Raw genomic sequence first — 20079 nt, forward strand, 5'->3', positions numbered from 1 at the left:
CATAACGTCCCCACAATGGCTAATTCTATGCATACTGTGGTTTATGAGACGTGGTGTTCACATAGCATTCACATTCCGCCAGTAGACCATGCTGATTTGTCTCACTTACTGACACAGTGAGGGTTTAAACCAGAGCAAATAACAGTAGGCTAAGAAAACCCACTTTGGCACACACCCATTGCAGAATTCCAGCATCGGTCTGGTGAGAATGGCGCCGTGTGAGAATCCAGGAATTTGAGCTATGCAGCACACTGCCCTACCCTGTGTTTATCTTACTGGACAGTGTGTGTTTATTCATTTTTAATCTGGGCTAAAAGCCTGGATAAGGGAGATAGATGTCCCCTGAGAAGTATTTGGGTGGTGATTTAAGGTGGAATTCTGACGTTCAGCAATTATGACACTTGTCATCCTATTGTAATACATAGTGTGTAGAGTCCATTTCATACCAATAGACAACAACTTGCCCTCTGTTTTTTTTAAATCATTTGCTAGGCTATTTTACTTTTTAGAAACGTATTGAATTCCATATGTATACAGCATGCTATTCTTTTTTTTTATTAATTCTTACCATGTCTCCATCGTAGGTTCTCTACAAAGTCCTGGCTTTCTCAGACCTGCCAGGTGTGTCATAAGAACATGATGTTTGGCGTAAAATGTAAACACTGCAAGTAAGTAACATGCTATGCTCTTATCTTCTACACAGCTAAGGTCCTTACTGGTCTATTTTTACACTTTAAGAGGTAACAATAACACTTGCAAACATACTCATATCCATCTCTTTGTGTAGGTTAAAGTGCCACAACAAATGTACCAAGGAAGCTCCTTCTTGTCGGATATCATTTCTACCACGTAAGGAAAACTTTCTGTTAACAGTAAATGAAGATATTGAGACGTGATGTCGTAGTAAAATACAGGATCTGATCTGTAGGTAGACACTGTGCTCTAAACTTAAAGGTAGGGTAAGTGATTTACTTTGGTTAAAATAAGTGTTAAATAGCTCTTTATTCTGATAGTACTCATTGCTATAGAGTGTTTGTTCAGTAAAAGGAGTCTCCCATGTCTCTCCAGCTCTTTATTAAACAGAAAATGCATTTTCAGCACTCTCTCCTGATTGGAGAGAGTACTGAGGTGTCACCTACCTGTACTATATTCTGTTAACTAAAGAGCTGGAGAGACCCCTGTGACCGAACAAACGCTCTGTAGCAATGATTGCTATCAGAATATAGTACTTTAACCTTTTAACAAAACAAAAAAATAACACTTACCCTACCTTTAACACCAGTGAGCACTACTTTACCTGTACTGTACAAGTAACTGTGTTTTAGATTAAATGTGATTCTGTCATTGATATGACAGAATATATGAGGATTAGCTACTGCCCCTCTTCCTATCGCTGTTCAATAAGACCATGACCTCTCAAGAAGGCTAATCTGTTTTTGTTGGTATTAGTCAACGTCATGATTAATGATTTGTTCGCTATATTATACAAAATGTGTCTATAGAGGAGGCTACATACATGCCTACACACAACCTTGAACTGTAATCAAACCGAGGTCTTTGTGGTTACATGGTCAGTGTTTCAACAGCTTGTGCCACCACCCTGATCCTGCCCTGTGTACTGTGCAATTTCATATGAATGTCATTGTTATCATTCTGACTTTCAGTGCAAAGAATGCGCAGGGCAGAGTCGGTTCCATCAGACATCAACAATCAAATCGACCGAACGGCAGAGCTGCCACTCCAGTTCGGAACCTTACCAAAAGCAATAACGAAGAAGGTATGGATAGATTTAGTACTAAACATGCTATTCCAATAACAGCGCTTATGAAGTGCAGCTGTAGCATGTTTTAATGTAATTTCAACTGTGTGTGTGTGTGTGTGTGTGTGTGTGTGTGTGTGTGTGTGTGTGTGTGTGTGTGTGTGTGTGTGTGTGTGTGTGTGTGTGTGTGTGTGTGTGTGTGTGTGTGTATATGTGGGGCCAGGACCTCCCTCCCACATTGAACCAGCTGGACTCCAGTAACCCTTCATCTGCCACGTCATCCACGCCCTCCTCCCCGGCCCCCTTCCAGCAGAGTAACCCCCCCAGTGTCAGCGCCACCCCGCCCCCTAACCCTTCATCCCAGGATCCCAGGGACAGCCGTTTCCACTTCCCAGGTCAGCACCAGGCCACCCTGGCTCTTACACACACATCCCTGAAAGCACTGTGCACCAGGGCACCCTGGCTCCCATTAGGGTTGGGTAACGAAATTCGGTTCCAAGTAGGAACCGAATAAGAAATGGCGGGTACCGGGTACCCATAAAAATAATTTAGGTTTTGGCATCGTTTTACTGAGGTTAAGGTTAGGAATAAGGTTAGGTTTAGGCATAGTTTACTGAGGTTACGTTTAAGAATACCAGGTAGAGACCGTTCCGAGGTCGCCGGATTTGCGCCCAGGTCAGGTTTTGGGGCGGGCGTTTTGGTATTCCTCCGACCAATGCGCCCATGTCTCAGACACACACTGCAGTGGGGCTCGTGACAAAACGGTGTAGAGTCACCGAGTGGTCACGATGTTTGTTGTCAAAGGACTATGTTTATTTGGATGTAAACAGCTGTTATGTACTGAATGCACTTTGTTTAATTCCTTGAATTCTTTATTTAAGGGAAGACTATTTGCTGTTTTGCAGTGAATTCAGTTTACAGTAGATATTTGGCCCCAATGCTGCTCAGACAGGCTTTTATATGTGTTATTGTCATTGTCAGTAGTAAGAAGTACAACACTACTGCCCTAGGATGTTACTCTCGGTCTTAAATTGACCAAGGCTTAAAAGAATAAAGTTAATTTTGTTAAATAAAGATTTCACCTCTTATTTTTTTACCATTATGGAACCGAAATAGGGAACTGTTACGAACTGAAACCGATAAGCGGAACCGGAACCGGACTCTCCAATAAATGCAATTATATGTTTTAATGACTTCAAAAACATCCAAATATCAACATTAGTTTATATTTAGTTTTTTTCCACCAGGTTAGAGAGAAAGTAATTCACCCAAAAACCCACTGACTTAGGACTACCAGAGAGAATTTTGTTTGTTAATTATTAATTAATTCAAAGCAAGTTGGTTTTCATACCATACTGAAAGGAATAGTATCCAACTACATTCTTCAAAAACAAACAAACAAAAAACACGGTATGATTTGTAAAATGGTTGTCAGTAATGTCAAGTATTCCTTGACTCGTAGTCAATGGACTAAAGATGCCAGACCACCAGTATGGTCCTTTTAAGGAAGTTTAGAGAAAATGTGACAATATTATTGAGTCATCGTATATCAAAGTTTGGTCTGTTAATATAATTCTATTATAACACTTTTACTCAACTGCATGCACTCTTTACTTTCTGTGTCCCATTTCGGCTCTGTTCCCAACACATTATGTTGTGGTTTGAGTTCAGGATGATTCTCGTAAGGCTTATTCACTCATTCAGAAGGTTCTTGTGAGTGAATGTTGCTTAGATGTATTTTTATGCCTTCAAGTCATGTTGACCCTATACTTATTCTCCTTCCATGATGATGTTGTCTTCCCTCTAACAACCTGTCTCACAGCTCTGATCTCAGTCAAACATGATTCTAAGTTCTGCATGCTTCAGTGGGGCAACCAGCTTGATTGTGCTACGAGACGTTGATGTCATCTGGTTTCTGTGGTGCTCCTGGTTTCTTTTCAAATTATTCCTCATCTAACCCCCTGTTTCTCCAATCATATCCGATCTGTCCCACTAGCTGCCTGTTATATACAGCCTAGACAACAGTTTGTCTTTCCTGGTGAGTTAACAACAGTCCACTGTGTGTGTGTGTGTGTGTGTGTGTGTGTGTGTGTGTGTGTGTGTGTGTGTGTGTGTGTGTGTGTGTGTGTGTGTGTGTGTGTGTGTGTGTGTGTGTGTGTGTGTGCGTGTGCGCGCGCATGTCCGTGTATGTGTGTCTAATCCGCCACAGTACTAAAACCTCTCTCTGCTCTGCTGTTGCTGTTTGTACTTTTTTAGAGGGTGGGGTTCAGCCAAACCGTGTTGTGCTGTGTTATGGGTGGATGTTGTTGACCTGTGGTGCTGTCCCAGTGCCACCTTTGCCTCTGTTGTCTATGTTTGTGCTTTGTTATGGAGAAAGATTGCCCACTCTCGCCCTCTGGTGGGCAAAATCTGAGGCTGAACAAGAAGCACCCTTGTGAAAATACATTTAGCATTGCAACCATTTTCATTGTTTACATAAGATGTTGAATGTAGATTTATATAGCAGGATGACTATAGTGTCTCATTCTTCTGAACTTTTTCCCCCCAATAGATGTCCCCTCTTCTCCGTATAATGTTGGTCTGCATTCTGACGATTACCCTGACTCTGGGTAAGACAAAGCAACAGTACAACATTTTCTGTTTGTTGGAACCCCTTAAAATAATATAATATGTAATATAAACAATCAACCCCCCCTGTTTTTGTATCTGAGCCAAGTCAAGCATTGCTGAAGCATGTGCAGAATTGAAAATAATACCAGTCATTCATGGTTGATTATTAACCAAATTAAACATTGACCCCTTGATTTAATTATTGACCAGGAAGGCCACTGATGGCCAATAACGTGTTTTATTACAGGACATAACGGCTTTAGAAAATGCTGTTCCTCTTTCCTACTACTGCTAGGTCTGTAATGACGAACACTCATTGCTGGCCCTTTAGTCAGAAACCAGAGAGAAATGTTTGTCTCACACTTCATTCCTTGGCGACAGAGATGCTCATTCTATATTTTAAATAATTGACTGAAATGGATGAACTGAGTATCTCTCGGATACAATATGAGGATTTTCTCAAACTTTTGTTAGTATTCTGAATCCTTCTAGAAAACAAGTCTTCTAAAGTCATTCAATACTGTTGATGTTAGATGGCTAATATTTGACCTCAAAATCTCCTGGTTGCTTCTTACAGAGTACATTCGGCCACAACTGAAACACAGCTTACAGAACAGCAGGGAGAAGTGGTAAGTATCTGACAAATTCACAGCAAAAGAAAAATAAATGATCACTTCATATACAAAACTATGAAGGAGTTTTACATGCATTTTAAGTCCTAAAAGAAATAAGCGAAAAGAAACTGGACAATGCGGTTGGGGAAAAAACTGCTTGTCAGATGACCTGGGGTTAGGATCAGGACTAGCACTGACAGTAGGACGGCTGATACATTTTTTTTTCAAATCTGTCAAAGAAGGTCACGGTCAAAGTTTAGCCCTATGCTTATAGACGGGTTTCCGCGCGACGTCATCACAGAGCAGAATGCGCAATCTGCGCATGCTTGGGGTAGAACGAACCCGGAAGTGCCGTTCACTCTGATGTTGTGTTCGGGAGTTAGATAGGCATAATGCTGCTATTATGGGCATAATAGGCATAATGCTGCTATTATATACAAATAAAGGACAAACAGATCCAACTTCCGACAAATCATTTTTATTGAGTAAACAAGATATTACAAACTGCATAATTTAATCTACTTTCATTAAACCCGGTGAAGACCATTTCTTTTATGAATGGACATTTGACCAGAGCTGCTGCGGGTAATAGCGCCCTCTATAGGCTCACTTTAGAAATTGCATGCAAATCCCTCTCTTGCGCGTGCAGCATCCTCTCATGTTTACAAACAGGAAACCCGTCTATATATGGGTCGTATTGACAATGAACATGTGGCGTGGGTGTTGCATCTATTTTCTAGTTCTTTGTCCCATAAGTTCCGTAATTCTCCAACCCCGAGCTGTGGATGCTACAGTACTACCAAGATGTTACCCATACGTCAAACATGTAATATCCAAACCTCTCATTTCCTTCCTTACCTCTGTCTCCCATTTCATACAGGAAGAGGAGGCTGAAGAAGATTACCCAGGAGAGGATGAGGAAGGAGTCGAGCCGTGTTGCAGAGAGAAGGGCCACTCTGATGGAGAGTATGACGGGGATGAGTTGGAGGACCTTCCAAGCACAGGCTGCCGCCGTACGACTGCGGGACGCCGCATGGGGGGAGGCCCGATCTCCCGCAAAGCCAGCCAAACCAGCGTGTACCTCCAGGAGTGGGACATACCCTATGAACAGCTGTGGCTGGGTGAACTCATTGGCAAGGTGAGAATACACAAATGCAAACGAGACACTTCAGGGTTTTAATCAACTCAGTGGCCAGCCTTTTATTTTGCCCACGTGACAGTGGCATTTATAGGTTTTCGGTCAATTAGGTAGAAACAAGTAGTCAAGTAATCACAGTGCAAGTCCACATCAACAATCAACTATGACAATGACTTTATTTGCATAGCGCTTTTCAAAACAATGTTACAAAGTCATGTCGTAAATAAATAAAGTTGTGACTTGAGTCAAGACTCAAGTGCAAGTCATGTGACTTGGGTCCCCACCTCTGTTAATAACAAATCCCATCTGTTCTCCATAAAACTTGAGGTTGGCTTTTTATGAGATACTGGACACCACACTAACACACTCAACAACACTTTACTCTTTTTGACTCTTTAATGCTCAAATGAACAGAAGTAGAATCCCACAATGCCCGGCTCACTGTTTTAACCACATATACCTTAGCGTCGCTATTCTGGGCATGTCATCATAGATGAACATTTGGCAAATAGTTAAACATTTGGTGAAAATAGCAGATCTACCATCCCACAACGTGTCACAACACATTGTGAGCTTGTAGATCAGCTATTTTTGGCTACAAGATTTGGTGTGAAGGAGGGAGCCAAGAACACTATGTCTGCCCCAGACACTCGCGCCACAATGGCATAGGCACCGGAAATGCAGCATTGCTTTTGAGTGGTACTTCTGTATAGACAAACGCTGTAATGACAGCGGAGCTACAAGAGGTGTCGCCCCAAAAGCCTACTAAAATGAATGTTACAGTGTGATTTTAAATGGTTAAATGACATGCTATCTGAAGGAGGGACCTGTTGTCAAGTATAAAGCTTAAGTGTAGACATTTGTATGCACTGTTGTCCTACAGTGGATGCAAATAAAAGAACTCGACCCAGAGTGCTTTAAACTATGTTTAAACTATTGCCATTAAATTAATGTAAATGATGCTGTCTCACAATAATATAGTTGGCTTTGTCGGTTATGAATTGTAATTCATATTGGAGACTTTTGGAGGGTATGCAAACTGATCCACCAATTATGCAGATTTTGAGTGTTTGAACCAAATAGATGAGCGCAAAAACATTACCTGGAATTTTATCGTTCCAGGGTCGTTGGGGGAAGGTCCACAAGGGTCGCTGGCATGGGGAAGTGGCCATCCGCCTGCTGGAGATCGATGGAAACAACCAGGATCATCTGAAATTGTTCAAGAAGGAAGTGATGAACTACAGACAGACCCGCCATGAGAATGTGGTCCTCTTCATGGGAGCCTGTATGGCTCCACCCCACCTCGCCATCATCACTAGGTCAGTGGACACTACTAGAGACCAAATAATTTTTCATTAACATTCTGTATTTTACTACGCATCTGCAGTGCATTGAGGCTGACAGAGTATCAACATTAATAGAATTTGTTTAAATTTACATGATGGATGGATGGACAGACAAACATAATACTGCAGCATAATACATTTTTAATTTCAAGGACTCCCAGTGTGATATGCACAGTGGTGGACAGTAACAGAGTAAATGTACTTGAGTACTGTACTTGAGTACAGATTCTGAGGATCTGTACTTTACTTGAGTATTAGATTTTTTTGATACATATTACTCTTACTTGAGTACATTTCCAAGACAAATATTTTACTTTTACTCAAGTATATTTCTAGGAAGGCTATAAAGTACTGAGTACTTTTAAGCCCACTCCACATCCACAACAATGTTTCGCCATGCAACTCCTTGCAACATGCAACTACTTGCAACTACTTGCAACCATTAACCCCAATGGCAGTTGCAAGGAGTTGCATTGGTGTGGTTGACCTTAAAACAGTTTTGCTGCAAGGAGTTGCGACTAGTTGCATTGGTGCGGTTTGGCCTTTAGGTTGGCTGTTTTTTTTTCTCCCTAAAATGCAATTGGCCTAACTTCTGCTCTCACACTAGCCGTGTTTCTGGCTTCCCCCTCTTTTGCCTCTTTGTTACATCTTGTATGGGTGTATAGGAGTTCTGGTTCCTCAGTCATTTCTATGTTTTTATAGGTGTTTCTGAAGGCTTTGTATAACGTAGTGGTTCTACAAGCAAGCACATCAGTGCATGCAGTGCAGGTGGTTTCAGAGAGTTACAGTACTTCTCTGAAACAAGAGTTACAAGGTCCTATAAATTCATTGTGAAAACATTACAGCAATTCATTGATATCAAAATTAAGAAATGTACTTCTACTTTTACTTGTACTTGTACTTTATAAGTATTTTTCAAAGCATGTACTTTGGAATACTTAAGTATATTTAAAAGCAATTACTTTGGGTTTTTAGGAATATTGGTCACTCTTTTAATTGTACTTGGATGTGTGGTACCCTATATTTGCCAAATTAATTGCTAATTGTCTGGTCTGGTTGCGCTGAAACCCCCTTAAGCTTATTAAGAATTAAGAAATTTTCCTTTTAATTTTAATTTCATTTATTTTTTTTATTTTTTTTTTGTTTTGTTTTCAATACCAACTTCAACTATTTACTGCTCTCGTATTTTATTTATTTTCTCCCAATTATAAATGTTGTTTTATTGTTGTAATTTTATTTTCTGTGAGGGAACCGGGGAGGGTGGGGTATATGTGGGGTTGTATGTCTTCATAACTGAAAATACTAAAAATAAAGTTGTAAAAAAAAAAGCAATGACTTTGTTACTCTTACTTGAGTAACATTTTGACTGAGCTACTTTTACTTATAGTGGAGTAAATTTGACCAAGGAGTATCTGTACTCTTACTCAAGTACTGTGGTCGAGTACTTCGTCCACCTCTGGATATGCATTAGGCCACAGAATCTTTTTTTTTTATATCTGGGACCTCAATCTATTGTAAAAAACTGTTAATTTCACTCTGGGAGTAAAGGTCCTTACAAATCAGGAGCAATGGAACATTAGGATCCATTTAGGTCCTAACTATCAGTCATTTAGCTGGGGATGTTTTTCTCCACTGTTCATGTAACCTATTGTCTAACCTATTGTTTTCCTCGTAGTTTCTGTACAGGCCGAACATTGTTCTCTGTTGTAAGAGATCCCAAAATCACACTAGACATCAACAAGACCCGACAAATCGCTCAGGAGATCGTAAAGGTAAGGAACCTTCCAGCCTCAACCCCAACTGTGTCAGGATTTATTTTCTATTGATTCCTTTTAATTTATGTTCCACATTAATGGTCAAAAACCTCCTAACTCCACTTGAGCTGTATTTGGGTAGTGATGATAATATAAGGACATATTCAAGTATCCAACCATGTATAAAGTCACCGTACCAACTTTGATGAGTTTTTTTTTTTTTTCATTTCCTGAAAAGTTTTTATTTTGGACATAGCTGGTTTCTGCCCGACAGCAGAGATATATTGTTAATTATTTATAGTTGATAACATAGATTTTCTCTTCACAGGGAATGGGTTACTTGCATGCCAAAGGTATCGTGCACAAGGATCTGAAGTCTAAGAACGTGTTCTATGACACAAACAAAGTGGTCATCACAGACTTTGGTCTGTTTGGAATGTCAGGAGTGGTACAAGAGGGGAGGTACGAATAAACTTTCATCTGCTGCTCTCTGAATAATGCTCGAGTTGAATAAGTGTACCTGTTAAGCTCTAACTGCTGTCTTAATGTGTGTGTGTGTGTGTGTGTGTGTGTGTGTGTGTGTGTGTGCGTGTGCGTGTGCGTGTGCGTGCGCGCGCGCGTGTTTCCAGAAGGGAGAATGAACTGAGGCTGCCTCATGGTTGGATTTACTATCTGGCTCCAGAGATAGTTCGCAGGATGGGTCCGGCGACCGAAGAAGACCAGCTGCCTTTCTCCAATGCTGCTGATGTTTATGCTTTTGGGTATGTGACCATATGCAATATTTATATTTCAGCCAGACATCTCAGACTTATTGAGAATGAATGGCAGCACAATAAAGTTGATTTAAGCCAGGGGTCTTCAACAGGGGGTCCGGGACCCCTAGGGGGTCCTCAGAGTTACTACAGGGGGTCCGCCACATCTTTGTGTGATATGATTTTTTTTGTTTTACCTTAACCACTTGAACCCTAGCATCCCTTTTCTGAGGAGAACTTTAGCCAAAAATAGCCGATCTACAAGCTCACAACGCCTCGCAGCGCGAGGCGTTGTGAGCTTGTAGATTGGCTATTTTTGGCAAAGAGGTTTTTGGTGTAGAGGGAAAAAAGAGCAGACCAAGTAAACAAAAAAAGTTGAATCTGCAACACAATTTTATACAATATAGAGGGGGTCCCAACTTCATCTCTCTCTCAGCTAGGGGATCCTTGGCCTGAAAACGTTGAAGACCTCTGATTTAGGCAATCTGAGCAAGTGGAGCAGCAGCATGCGGAGTGAACAAGCGCATGTGACCATTTATATAGACCACCATATTATAGGGTTTGCATTGGATGTGTGTTGCAGTGAGAAGAGTGTTTCGTGTCTAGTAGCGTGACTGTAGTTATCTACCTGAACTAGCTTGCAGGCTTGGTTTTTACTTTGAGGTAGGGTGGGTGTTTGTTGACAATGTAAATGCATGTTAATTATTAACAATGTTAAGCGCACTAGATTTAATCCTTCTATCCCACTGTACTGTATCTACACTCCCTTTAAAACCACTTAAACCCCTATATATACTGACTGGGGTCCCGCAGGGCTCTATAGTTGGTCCGCTCCTTTTCCCCCTATACACCTAATCCTAGTCTATTCACCAAAACTAGATGATCTAAAAGCTCACAAGGCGTCGCCTTGTGAGGTTGTAGATCTGCTATTTTGCTAAATATTTGCCTTTAGAATAGGGACGATAGGGTTCATGTTGTTAAGTTGTTGGGAGAACTGCAAGTATGCAAGGCATTAAAACACATCCATTGGGTGCCTTGTAGCCCAACCAGTTAGTGCACTAACCACATGCTCCTTGTGAGTTGCGTGGACCCAGGTTCAAATCCAACTCCCGGTGTCTCCCCTCTCTATGCCCTCGGTTTTCTGTATCTCTACACTCTCCTTTCCAAATAAAGCTGAAAATACCAAAACATCTAAAAAACAAACAAACAAAAAACACACATCCCTGATTGAACCCGAAGGGCTCATTTCTTAATGCCTGCTAGTCAGTAAGCACTTACTGACTACCCTTACAGAGCTGTTTTTACACATTCAGGGTTAAATTAGCAGTCTATATTTTACTGTGTAGTTTTACATTTGTGTATGCAGTTTTACAGCTGTGTTTAACCAGTTTGATTCTTAGGCATTTTGTTACAACTTATAATGTAATTGGAACACTGTTATGTACACTATTTAATATAGGATAGTTAAAAGAAATATGCAATCTGTTTGTACACAACAGTGGATTTAAGTGCTCCTTGTTGTTTTTCCATTTCCTAGCACTATCTGGTATGAACTCCAGGCCAGAGATTGGCCAATCACCAATCAGCCGGCAGAGACTAAGATCTGGTTGGTTGGCAGTGGTGAGGGGCTAAAGAAAGTGCTGGCAGAAGTTAGCCTGGGAAAGGAGGTCACAGTAAGTATTATTATTGTATTATACTGCATATCTCTGCTATCCAGCGCAAACCTGTTAACTCCAAAACGCTCATTGTTCAGGAAACGGAAAAACAAAATATACGTTTTTCAGGAAATTAAGAAAACTATTATATTTTTAAAACAAAGCAATACTGCCTCATCAAAGTTGGTATAGTGACTTTATATATTGTCAGATACTTGCATGTGTCATTATATTATCGACACTTTACCTAAATCCAGCGCAAGTGGAGTTAGGAGTCCGAACAACAATAGCTCCACTCGCTGATAAGGGAGAGGTTTCAAAAGGGTATAAATTCCCAAAAGCTAACAATGGATCTCCAAGCTCACAATGCATAACAACAACGTGTGAATTAATGCCCTGATGCTTCATGACACTTATTATATAGGCCTACAATAATAAACAGGACTTTAAATATTACAATAACTTCTGCAAAGAGGGGTTCACAGGGCTGGAGTTGGAGTAGAACTAGCGCGACAGAAATGCTATGAACTCCTTTCTTCTTGTCACAATGCTCTCCTCATTAAACACTTCATAGATTTTAGAAATATAATTACTTGTTTTCATAAGATTAGCGTCAGTGCTAAGTTTGATAAACAGGTACACTGCATTATCTGTTTATCTGTTGTTTTAACAGACTACGGGGAGAAAAACCCTGCCGTTTAGTTTGTTTATGTGCTGCGTGCTCCTCCTCTCTCACTGCACCAGCGCGCTCTGCCTGTAGGAGAGGAGAGAAGGGGAGTTGCGTGGTGTTGACGGACAGTTTGAGGATCCAATGCAGTTGTTAGGTTTTGTCAGAGGCGCTTTTTAATACTTTTCATTGGTTCAAACATTTTTTTTTACACAGACGTAAAGGGTGTTCAATAGCGTTGATTTATGAAAAAAAAAAAGAAGCTGAAAATGGAGTTAGCTGGTTCGTCCTGGACACCGACGATATACAACTATGTAGACTGGAAGAATTTATAGATGAAATATCTTAAACATAAACAGAAGGTGATTATTTGACATTACTATTGACTTGATTAGCCATCGGTTCTTGGGGGAACACAAATAGATTTGACTCGTAATAATGATGCTGAATCCTGTCTTGTGCAGGAGATTCTATCTGCCTGTTGGTCCTTTGAGGTAGATGACAGGCCTTCCTTCATCCAGCTCACCGACATGCTTGAGAAGTTGCCAAAGCTAAACCGCAGGCTCTCACACCCCGGACACTTCTGGAAGTCAACCGAGTATGTATCATAGAAGACCTGGGCTGTGGTGCAGCTGATTCAAAGTGTACCCTCCAATCCCTGATATTTGACGGGGGGGGAAAAAGAGTCAAGATGAAAGGGTATTTAATTTGATACAAAACCAGAGTGTACGTGTAATAGAAATACAGTTAAAAAATAATAGTACATGAGGGAGACAGGATGCAGTACCCCCTGACTGACTAATAATGGTCAGAGTAATGTTATGAATAGGATGTAAAGTGCAAAATCAACCTTTTTATGAGAATAATGGAGTGAACTGCCTGCAGTGTTCTTTCCTGCTGAGAATGAATGAACCTGTTCTGAATGTGAAAATTACTTTCAGATTGAAGGGCTTCGCTGATTAAGTTTTATTTGTTGCTTGCCCGCCTGTCCCGTTCCCTTGTCTTGCCTGGGTCTGTTGCTAGTGACATCACTTTCTGTTGTTGTGATTCCCACAGTGGACTGTACCATTTCTCCTCTGTTTACCGGGTTTCGCTTCCTCTCTGTCTTTCTTCCCTTGCTGACTTTACTCTCCTCTGGATGTTGACTGACCCCCACTACCCCTCCCCACTACCTGTTTGACCTGGTCTCCATGGTGCCCCTTGGATCCTGTGACTTCACGTCCTCCTTCTTGCCTCTGTCTCCTTGTCGACCCATGTTTTTTAAATCTCTTTGTGTGTCCTGTCCTCTTCACTGTTCTCCTGCACCTCCACACTCCCTTGTTGTCCACCTGAAGATCCTGGGATGATCACCACTGTCTTCGAGACCACTGCTGTGAGAGCCTCCACTCTCGCTGTCCATACATGTACAAATACAACAGCTAAATCTTATAGTTTTTCTTATTTTACAATATGAACTGTTGACCTGCAAGTCTCCCTATTTTGTCTTTGAATCATTTTGGGGTGTACTGTAAACTAGCTGCGACAGAGATAATTGCATCAATGTCACCCCATGCTTTATCAGTAACACATTGGTTGACGCCATCTTACAGTTTGCATATCATCCACGTGCTTGTTTTGCCTGTGTAACTTTTGCTTCTTCTGTCTAACCACTTCTCTCTTTCTCTTTCTATGTGCTGCTTGTCATTTTCACTACCACTTTATCACATAGGTTGTACTTCCTTAGACACGGATGAAGTCTCTCTGAGCACTTCTGTGATTATACTTCCTCTGCTGTAGGTTACCATTCAAGTTGGAACACAGTCCCAAGTCACTGCTCAGGGGGGTGTTTCCTTAATTGCACTGCAGTGAGCATAATGGTGACTGTGCCATGTAAAATGGACCGTCACACGTCACAGTGACACTTACAATACGTGCACATTGTTGCTCCGAGGTTAACATGAGGTGTCCACAGGACACGTAAAGGAAACGTTTCAGTCACCACTGGAAAAAACCTTGAATTAAATGTCAAACCACTTTGGGGACATCACCACGCTTGACTTGTTGAGCAGGTCACATGACAATGGTTCATTGATGATCACTCCACACAGTTGTTGGATGTCCTGCAATACACAGCAGCCAGATTATTTTTAAACAACATTCATTTAGTTTCATTTCTCCTCCCTGCAGTCTGGGTTGGTGGGAAATATTGGAGAGAATACACAAATATATGGCACCTCACAGCTTGTGAATTTCAGCAAAGAGGGAAAGGAAAAATGTGATATGCCACCACTGCCGTGTGTGTGTGTGTGTGTGTGTGTGTGTGTGTGTGTGTGTGTGTGTGTGTGTGTGTGTGTGTGTGTGTGTGTGTGTGTGTGTGTGTGTGTGTGTGTGTGTGTGTGTGTGTGTGTGTGTGTGTGTGTGTGTGTGTGAATTTTCCTTAGTGCATGAGTGCAATGCATGCAGATTTGATGTGCCTGAGTGTCATTGAATGGACAAGCAGAGTTGAACTCAGTGAAACATTGTGATGTCTGATGGGAATGTGAACATCAGTAACAAAATATATCATTCTAGATTTATATACTGTATATATGTATATAGAGTAGCATGTTTTTATTTAATGTACAGGATACATATTATGTTTTGTGTTTGTACGAAGATTTTATATGAAATGCATTTTAAATAGGTACCTCAACCCTATTTATGTACAGATCTTTATACAGATATTTTTCAGTATAGATACTGTAAAATTGTACATTTTATATGGGTGAAATGGTGTTTTCTTTTTTAAATGCTACGTGAGATGTTATTTTTGTACAGGATGTGGTTTCAGGATGTTGCTAAGATCTTTTTGTACAGCATGTGGTTAAAGGATGTTGCTACGACATGTTTGAACATTTTAAGCCAATAAAAATGAACTCCAGAGTCCAGTGATTTGTCCTGGTGTAGTCTTTTGAAATGTTTAACAGTTGCAGGATTTAGCTAACTTTCCCTAACTATTAATGTGTGTGTGTGTGTGTGTGTGTGTGTGTGTGTGTGTGTGTGTGTGTGTGTGTGTGTGTGTGTGTGTGTGTGTGTGTGTGTGTGTGTGTGTGTGTGTGTGTGTGTGTATATATATGTATATATATGTATATATATGTGTGTGTATATAATATATATATATATACACACACACACACACACACACACACACACACACACACACACACACACTCACACACACTCACACACACATTATATATAATGACTTGTCCATAATTGGCATGCCAGGGTTGAAGTTAAAGGTTATCTACCATAATAGTTAGGGAAAGTTAGCTAAATCTTTGACCAATCTGCAAAATAAATGCTTACCAATAGCTTTCTTCACAATGTGCTCATAAAGGTATCTACTAACACCTCTCAATTTGTTCCAACCATGGTTCCAACCCAACTCCCATGGGAAACTTACTCTGAGCCAATCAAAGTTGGGGCCTGGGCAAAAAAATGAAACATTTAAATAAAAGTTTGGCCAATATGAACTGGTGCGATGTCTACTTATGTTCTTTGGGGGTCCTGAATCCATTCCAGCCATTCGTTTTTAGTAAAAAATGACTCCTGGCCAAAACACACGGTGTGGCCGATTGTTGAGTGGTATATTTTGATTCTTTTGGTTCTTAGAAAGTCAAATAAAGATATCTAAATGTTCTACTGTTGTATTTAGTTTGCATGTGTGCATATGTACGTATAGCTAATTATTGGCCATCATATAATAAAATAATAAGGTGCTACATGTTATTTAAAAAATAATTACAATGTTATTTTTTTGGAGTTAAGTGGTTAATGTCCAAAAAGGTTTTACTGTGCAAAATCAGCAAGCAACATTTCAGTCAAGTTTGGTCTTCCTCAGATGGATATAATTACATTGACCTAGCCATGACCCTTATGCTTGTTGTATCACCTAGCAATATGAAAAATCCAATTGAGCAATTTAGAGAAAAACTGCACCTTGATTCTAATTGTTTTCTCACTTGCCAATGAGGAACAAATGTGTTGTTGTTGTTGTTGCTACCATATACGGTGGTGAAAAAAATACTCAAATGTTTTACTTAAGTAAAAGTATCAATACTGCAATGTAGAAATAGACTACTCTGTCACTTAAGTAGAAGTCCGGAATTAAACATTTACTTGAGTAAAAGTACAAAAGTATTGCCATCAAAATGTACGTGGTGGACAGTAATGTACTTGAGTACTGTACTTAAGTACAGATTCTGAGGATCTGTACTTTACTTGAGTATTAGATTTTTTTGATACTTATTACTCTTACTTGAGTACATTTCCGAGACAAATATTTTACTTTTACTCGAGTACATTTCTAAGAAGGTTGGCTGTTTCTTTTTTCCACACTTCTGCTCTCACACTAGCATGTTTCTGGCTTCCCTCTCCGATCGCCTCTTTGTTACATCTTGTACAATCTGGGAACCCAGAGCTAACTGCAAAGGAAAAACAGCGACCTGCTGTTTGTGACTATGTCAGTTAACTCTGGGACAATGACGACGCAGCACATGTGCGCAAGGAAACCGGGGTTTAAGTCTGCCTTCACCGCTCCACTTCCGGGTGGTGCGACTACGTTTTCATTCCCACTAACAATATTTCTACACGGAACACTCACACCACTTCTCCCAGAGAACATGGATCGTTTTGGTTATAAGCCCACTTGTTTCTATGATGAAAGAGTAAGTTCAAATGTGAATATCTTTCCGTGGTTTTGTCTGCTCCGTGGACGCTATTGTTAAACTAGTTTCGGTTAGTTTCCAGTAGGGAATGATCGACGGACACGTGAATCCCGCCCACTACATTTGATTGGGTAAAGCGCGGCCTGCTTCCTGATCTGAAGGCACGCCCACTCCCACACAGTGTGTACACGTTCTGACGAACCTTCAGGACAGATTCCAACGCAGTGCAGAATATGTTCTTGAGAGATTACATCTTGTATGGTTGTATAGGATTAAAGTATTTAGTTCTGGTTCCTCAGTCATTTCTATTTTCATTTTTATAGGTGTTTCTGCAGGCTTTGTATAACGTAGTGGTTCTACAAGCACATCAGTGCAGGACAGGTGGTTTCAGAGAGTTACTTCTCTGAAACAAGAGTTATGAGATCTACTTAAAGAGGCACCATGTAATTTTAATGAATGAAATGTTATTTTGACGAATCTTTATGGTAGAGTATGTTAATACAATATAACTTATCCAATTGGGGCGGTTATATTTTGTCTCCCTGCTCTTCTATTGAGACATTTAGATTGTGTCAAAGGTCATGTCTCACCAAGACACAGGATCTGACATGAATTGTGACCTGATGTGTCAGTATAGGAAATCAGACCAAGCAAGTCGACTTGTCTGCCTGCCATCTTGTTTTGACAGGGTGAAGTTCACCGCTGTGCATGTCGGCGCCATCTTGTTTTGACAAGGTGAAGTTAACGGTTGTGCGTGTGGGTAGGTATGAAACATCCTCTGCTCTCATGAGAGCATGTGGTCACAAAAAACAACATTTCTTGCAAACAACACCTGCCTCTCTGCAACCACCATCTCTGCAGGCATGGATGCCGATTTATGTTGGGTGGGTAGGGTACTCAACAACAAGTCACACACACATCAACCAAGTTTTAACCCCTTAATCAGAAATACCTGATGAATGTCAGTTGGAAACATTGTACTCGCAATAAAATACTTTTTTGCTGCATATAACCTGATGAAAATATATGTGTAATCACAGTAATCAAAACGCCCTTCATGACAGTTACTCTATGCATTTATTACTATTATTATTATTTTTTTTTATAGGACAGATGGCCACAGTTTAAAGTTAGCTCCATGTCCTAATCGTTGAAGCTGAATATATTATTGTATCTTGACAAAAAGGTCACAGTTGATGGTAGCCTGACACTCAGCCTGAATTTTCCCTCTCAGTGCAGACGTTTTTTGAGGTGGGGGCGTGGCCAAAGTTGGACTCTTTGGCGATTGGTTCATACTGGATTATCCCGACTTGTCATACAGATTTTCAACCGAGAAACCCCCGCCTTCGACACCGTCACCAGACCCTTAAAGGAGACACACCATGAATTTCACTTTTTTTTTTGGGCTCCCCAGTGTCTCTTGTACCCCAAAAAATATTTTTTTTCAACATTCAGTCATTCATTCTCATTTCAGAGATTTTCAGAATTCTCAGAAATGGCATGTTTGCTTACATCACGAAACTTTCTGCCCATGTATTTTGACAGACAGAATTGCTCAGTAGCACCCCTCTGCCCAACAGGACGTTTTGGTATTGCAGCTGAAAGTGCTTTATAAGCCTGAGAGAAGTGACTTGGGATGAGTATATCTGAGTGTTGATTTAGGCTCAAACCTTTTGAAAATGGTTTGAGGGACATACACCATATGATATTAAATATCAAATATTTTTTTTTAATTCATGGTGTGTCTCCTTTAATATCTCAAAAACAGATTCTGCTCTGCGTTGGAATCTGTCGTGAAGGTTCGTCATAACGTGTACACACTGGCCTACAAGTGGGCGTGCCTTCAGATCAGGAAGCAGGCCGCGCTTTACCCAATCAAATGTAGTGGACGGGATTCACGTGTCCGTCGATCCTTCCCCCCTCGAAACGAACCGAAACTAATTTAACAATAGCGTCCGCGGAGCAGACAAAACCACAGAAAGATATTCACATTTTAACTTGCTCTTTCATCATAGAAACAAGTGGGCTTATAACCAAAACGATCCATGTTCTCTGGGAGAAGTGGTGTTAGTGTTCCGTGTAGAAATATTGTTAGTGGGAATGAAAACATAGTCGCACCACCGGAAGTGATGCGCTGAAGGCAGACCAAAACCCCGGTTTCCTTGCGCACGGGTGTTACGTCGTCATTGTCCCAGAGCCAACTGAGATGTCAAACAGCAGAGGTCGCTGTTTTTCCTTTTCAGTTGGCTCTGGGTTCCCAGATTGCCAGACCCTGAATGCGAGGCAAGCGATTCAGGGGGTGGAGCCAGGCTAAGTTGATGGCCCTGGTTCTGAGAATTTGTGCCAAATAGATTGTCTTTACCATTAAGAACTGGAATATAATTAATGTGATCTGAGTGCAGCTTTGTCAGCGATGTGTCACTCATGTGTGACTCCTGTTATTTCCTCATGAGAAAATAATTCTCTTTTAAGGCACTGGGGTTCACACTAGTCCCGAGGAAGACTAAGCTGACCGCGCTTTTGTGGTGGCCCACATCAGATCTGCTAAATCCATTGAGATTTTTAAGTCCTTACAAAAAACTCACCTTCTCTCTGGCTTTTAACAACATCCACTCCTAAATATTCCTATTTTAACTCCTATCTAATGTTTTCTACCTTCTGTGTACATACTGTAGGTGCAGTGGTGTGTTCTACCGTCAGATGCTGTGTACGGCGTATACCTTGAGATTTTTTTTCGGCGCTACCGTATACCTTCAAAAACGGTTTCATCCATTGAAAACGCGAGAGTGTATACCCACGACCACGCGCATCGTATCGTAGCGTATACCTTCCGAAAAAAAATAGAACACAACACTGTGTAGGTGTAAATGTAAATGTAAATCTCGCTCTATGTCTGTGTCTCCTATATGCATGCATGTTATGTGTTTTATACATGTTTTTGTGTTTTTGTTCTTTGATTTAATGTATTGCTTTTATTTTACCTGTCTGTGCAGCACTTTGGTCAACTAGTCTAAGGTTGTGTGAAAATGTGCTCTATAAATACAGTTTGATTGATTGATTGATAAGCTAGTAACTCCCATCATGATGACTATCAGA

General features: G+C 40.7%; 1 protein-coding gene and 1 long non-coding RNA gene across 4 annotated transcripts in view; both read left to right on the forward strand.

Annotated features, from left to right (window-relative positions):
* LOC311050997 (kinase suppressor of Ras 1-like) overlaps positions 1-15201 on the forward strand; it is a 49635-nt gene extending 34434 nt beyond the window's left edge. For 2 of the 3 annotated variants that reach the window (XM_084065307.1, XM_084065309.1), the window contains 15 exons: positions 585-668; positions 788-849; positions 1665-1777; positions 1983-2154; positions 3756-3797; positions 4311-4368; positions 4947-4998; positions 5864-6121; positions 7244-7440; positions 9143-9239; positions 9550-9683; positions 9851-9982; positions 11511-11646; positions 12760-12893; positions 13630-15201. In XM_084065307.1, coding sequence (XP_083921433.1) covers positions 585-668; positions 788-849; positions 1665-1777; positions 1983-2154; positions 3756-3797; positions 4311-4368; positions 4947-4998; positions 5864-6121; positions 7244-7440; positions 9143-9239; positions 9550-9683; positions 9851-9982; positions 11511-11646; positions 12760-12893; positions 13630-13717 — 1759 coding nt within the window. In that variant the 3' untranslated portion in view covers positions 13718-15201. The remainder of the gene's footprint in view (positions 1-584; positions 669-787; positions 850-1664; positions 1778-1982; positions 2155-3755; positions 3798-4310; positions 4369-4946; positions 4999-5863; positions 6122-7243; positions 7441-9142; positions 9240-9549; positions 9684-9850; positions 9983-11510; positions 11647-12759; positions 12894-13629) is intronic. The other variant, XM_084065308.1, reaches the window with a different exon arrangement.
* On the forward strand, positions 11657-12605 carry LOC311051003. Its single transcript, XR_014601355.1, has 2 exons — positions 11657-12487; positions 12532-12605. It is a non-coding gene; the product is annotated as an uncharacterized lncRNA (long non-coding RNA).
* Positions 15202-20079: the final 4878 nt, after the last annotated feature.

The sequence above is a fragment of the Gymnoscopelus microlampas genome, assembly GCF_963454915.1.
Source record: "Gymnoscopelus microlampas genome assembly, chromosome: 8".
NCBI lineage: Eukaryota > Metazoa > Chordata > Actinopteri > Myctophiformes > Myctophidae > Gymnoscopelus > Gymnoscopelus microlampas.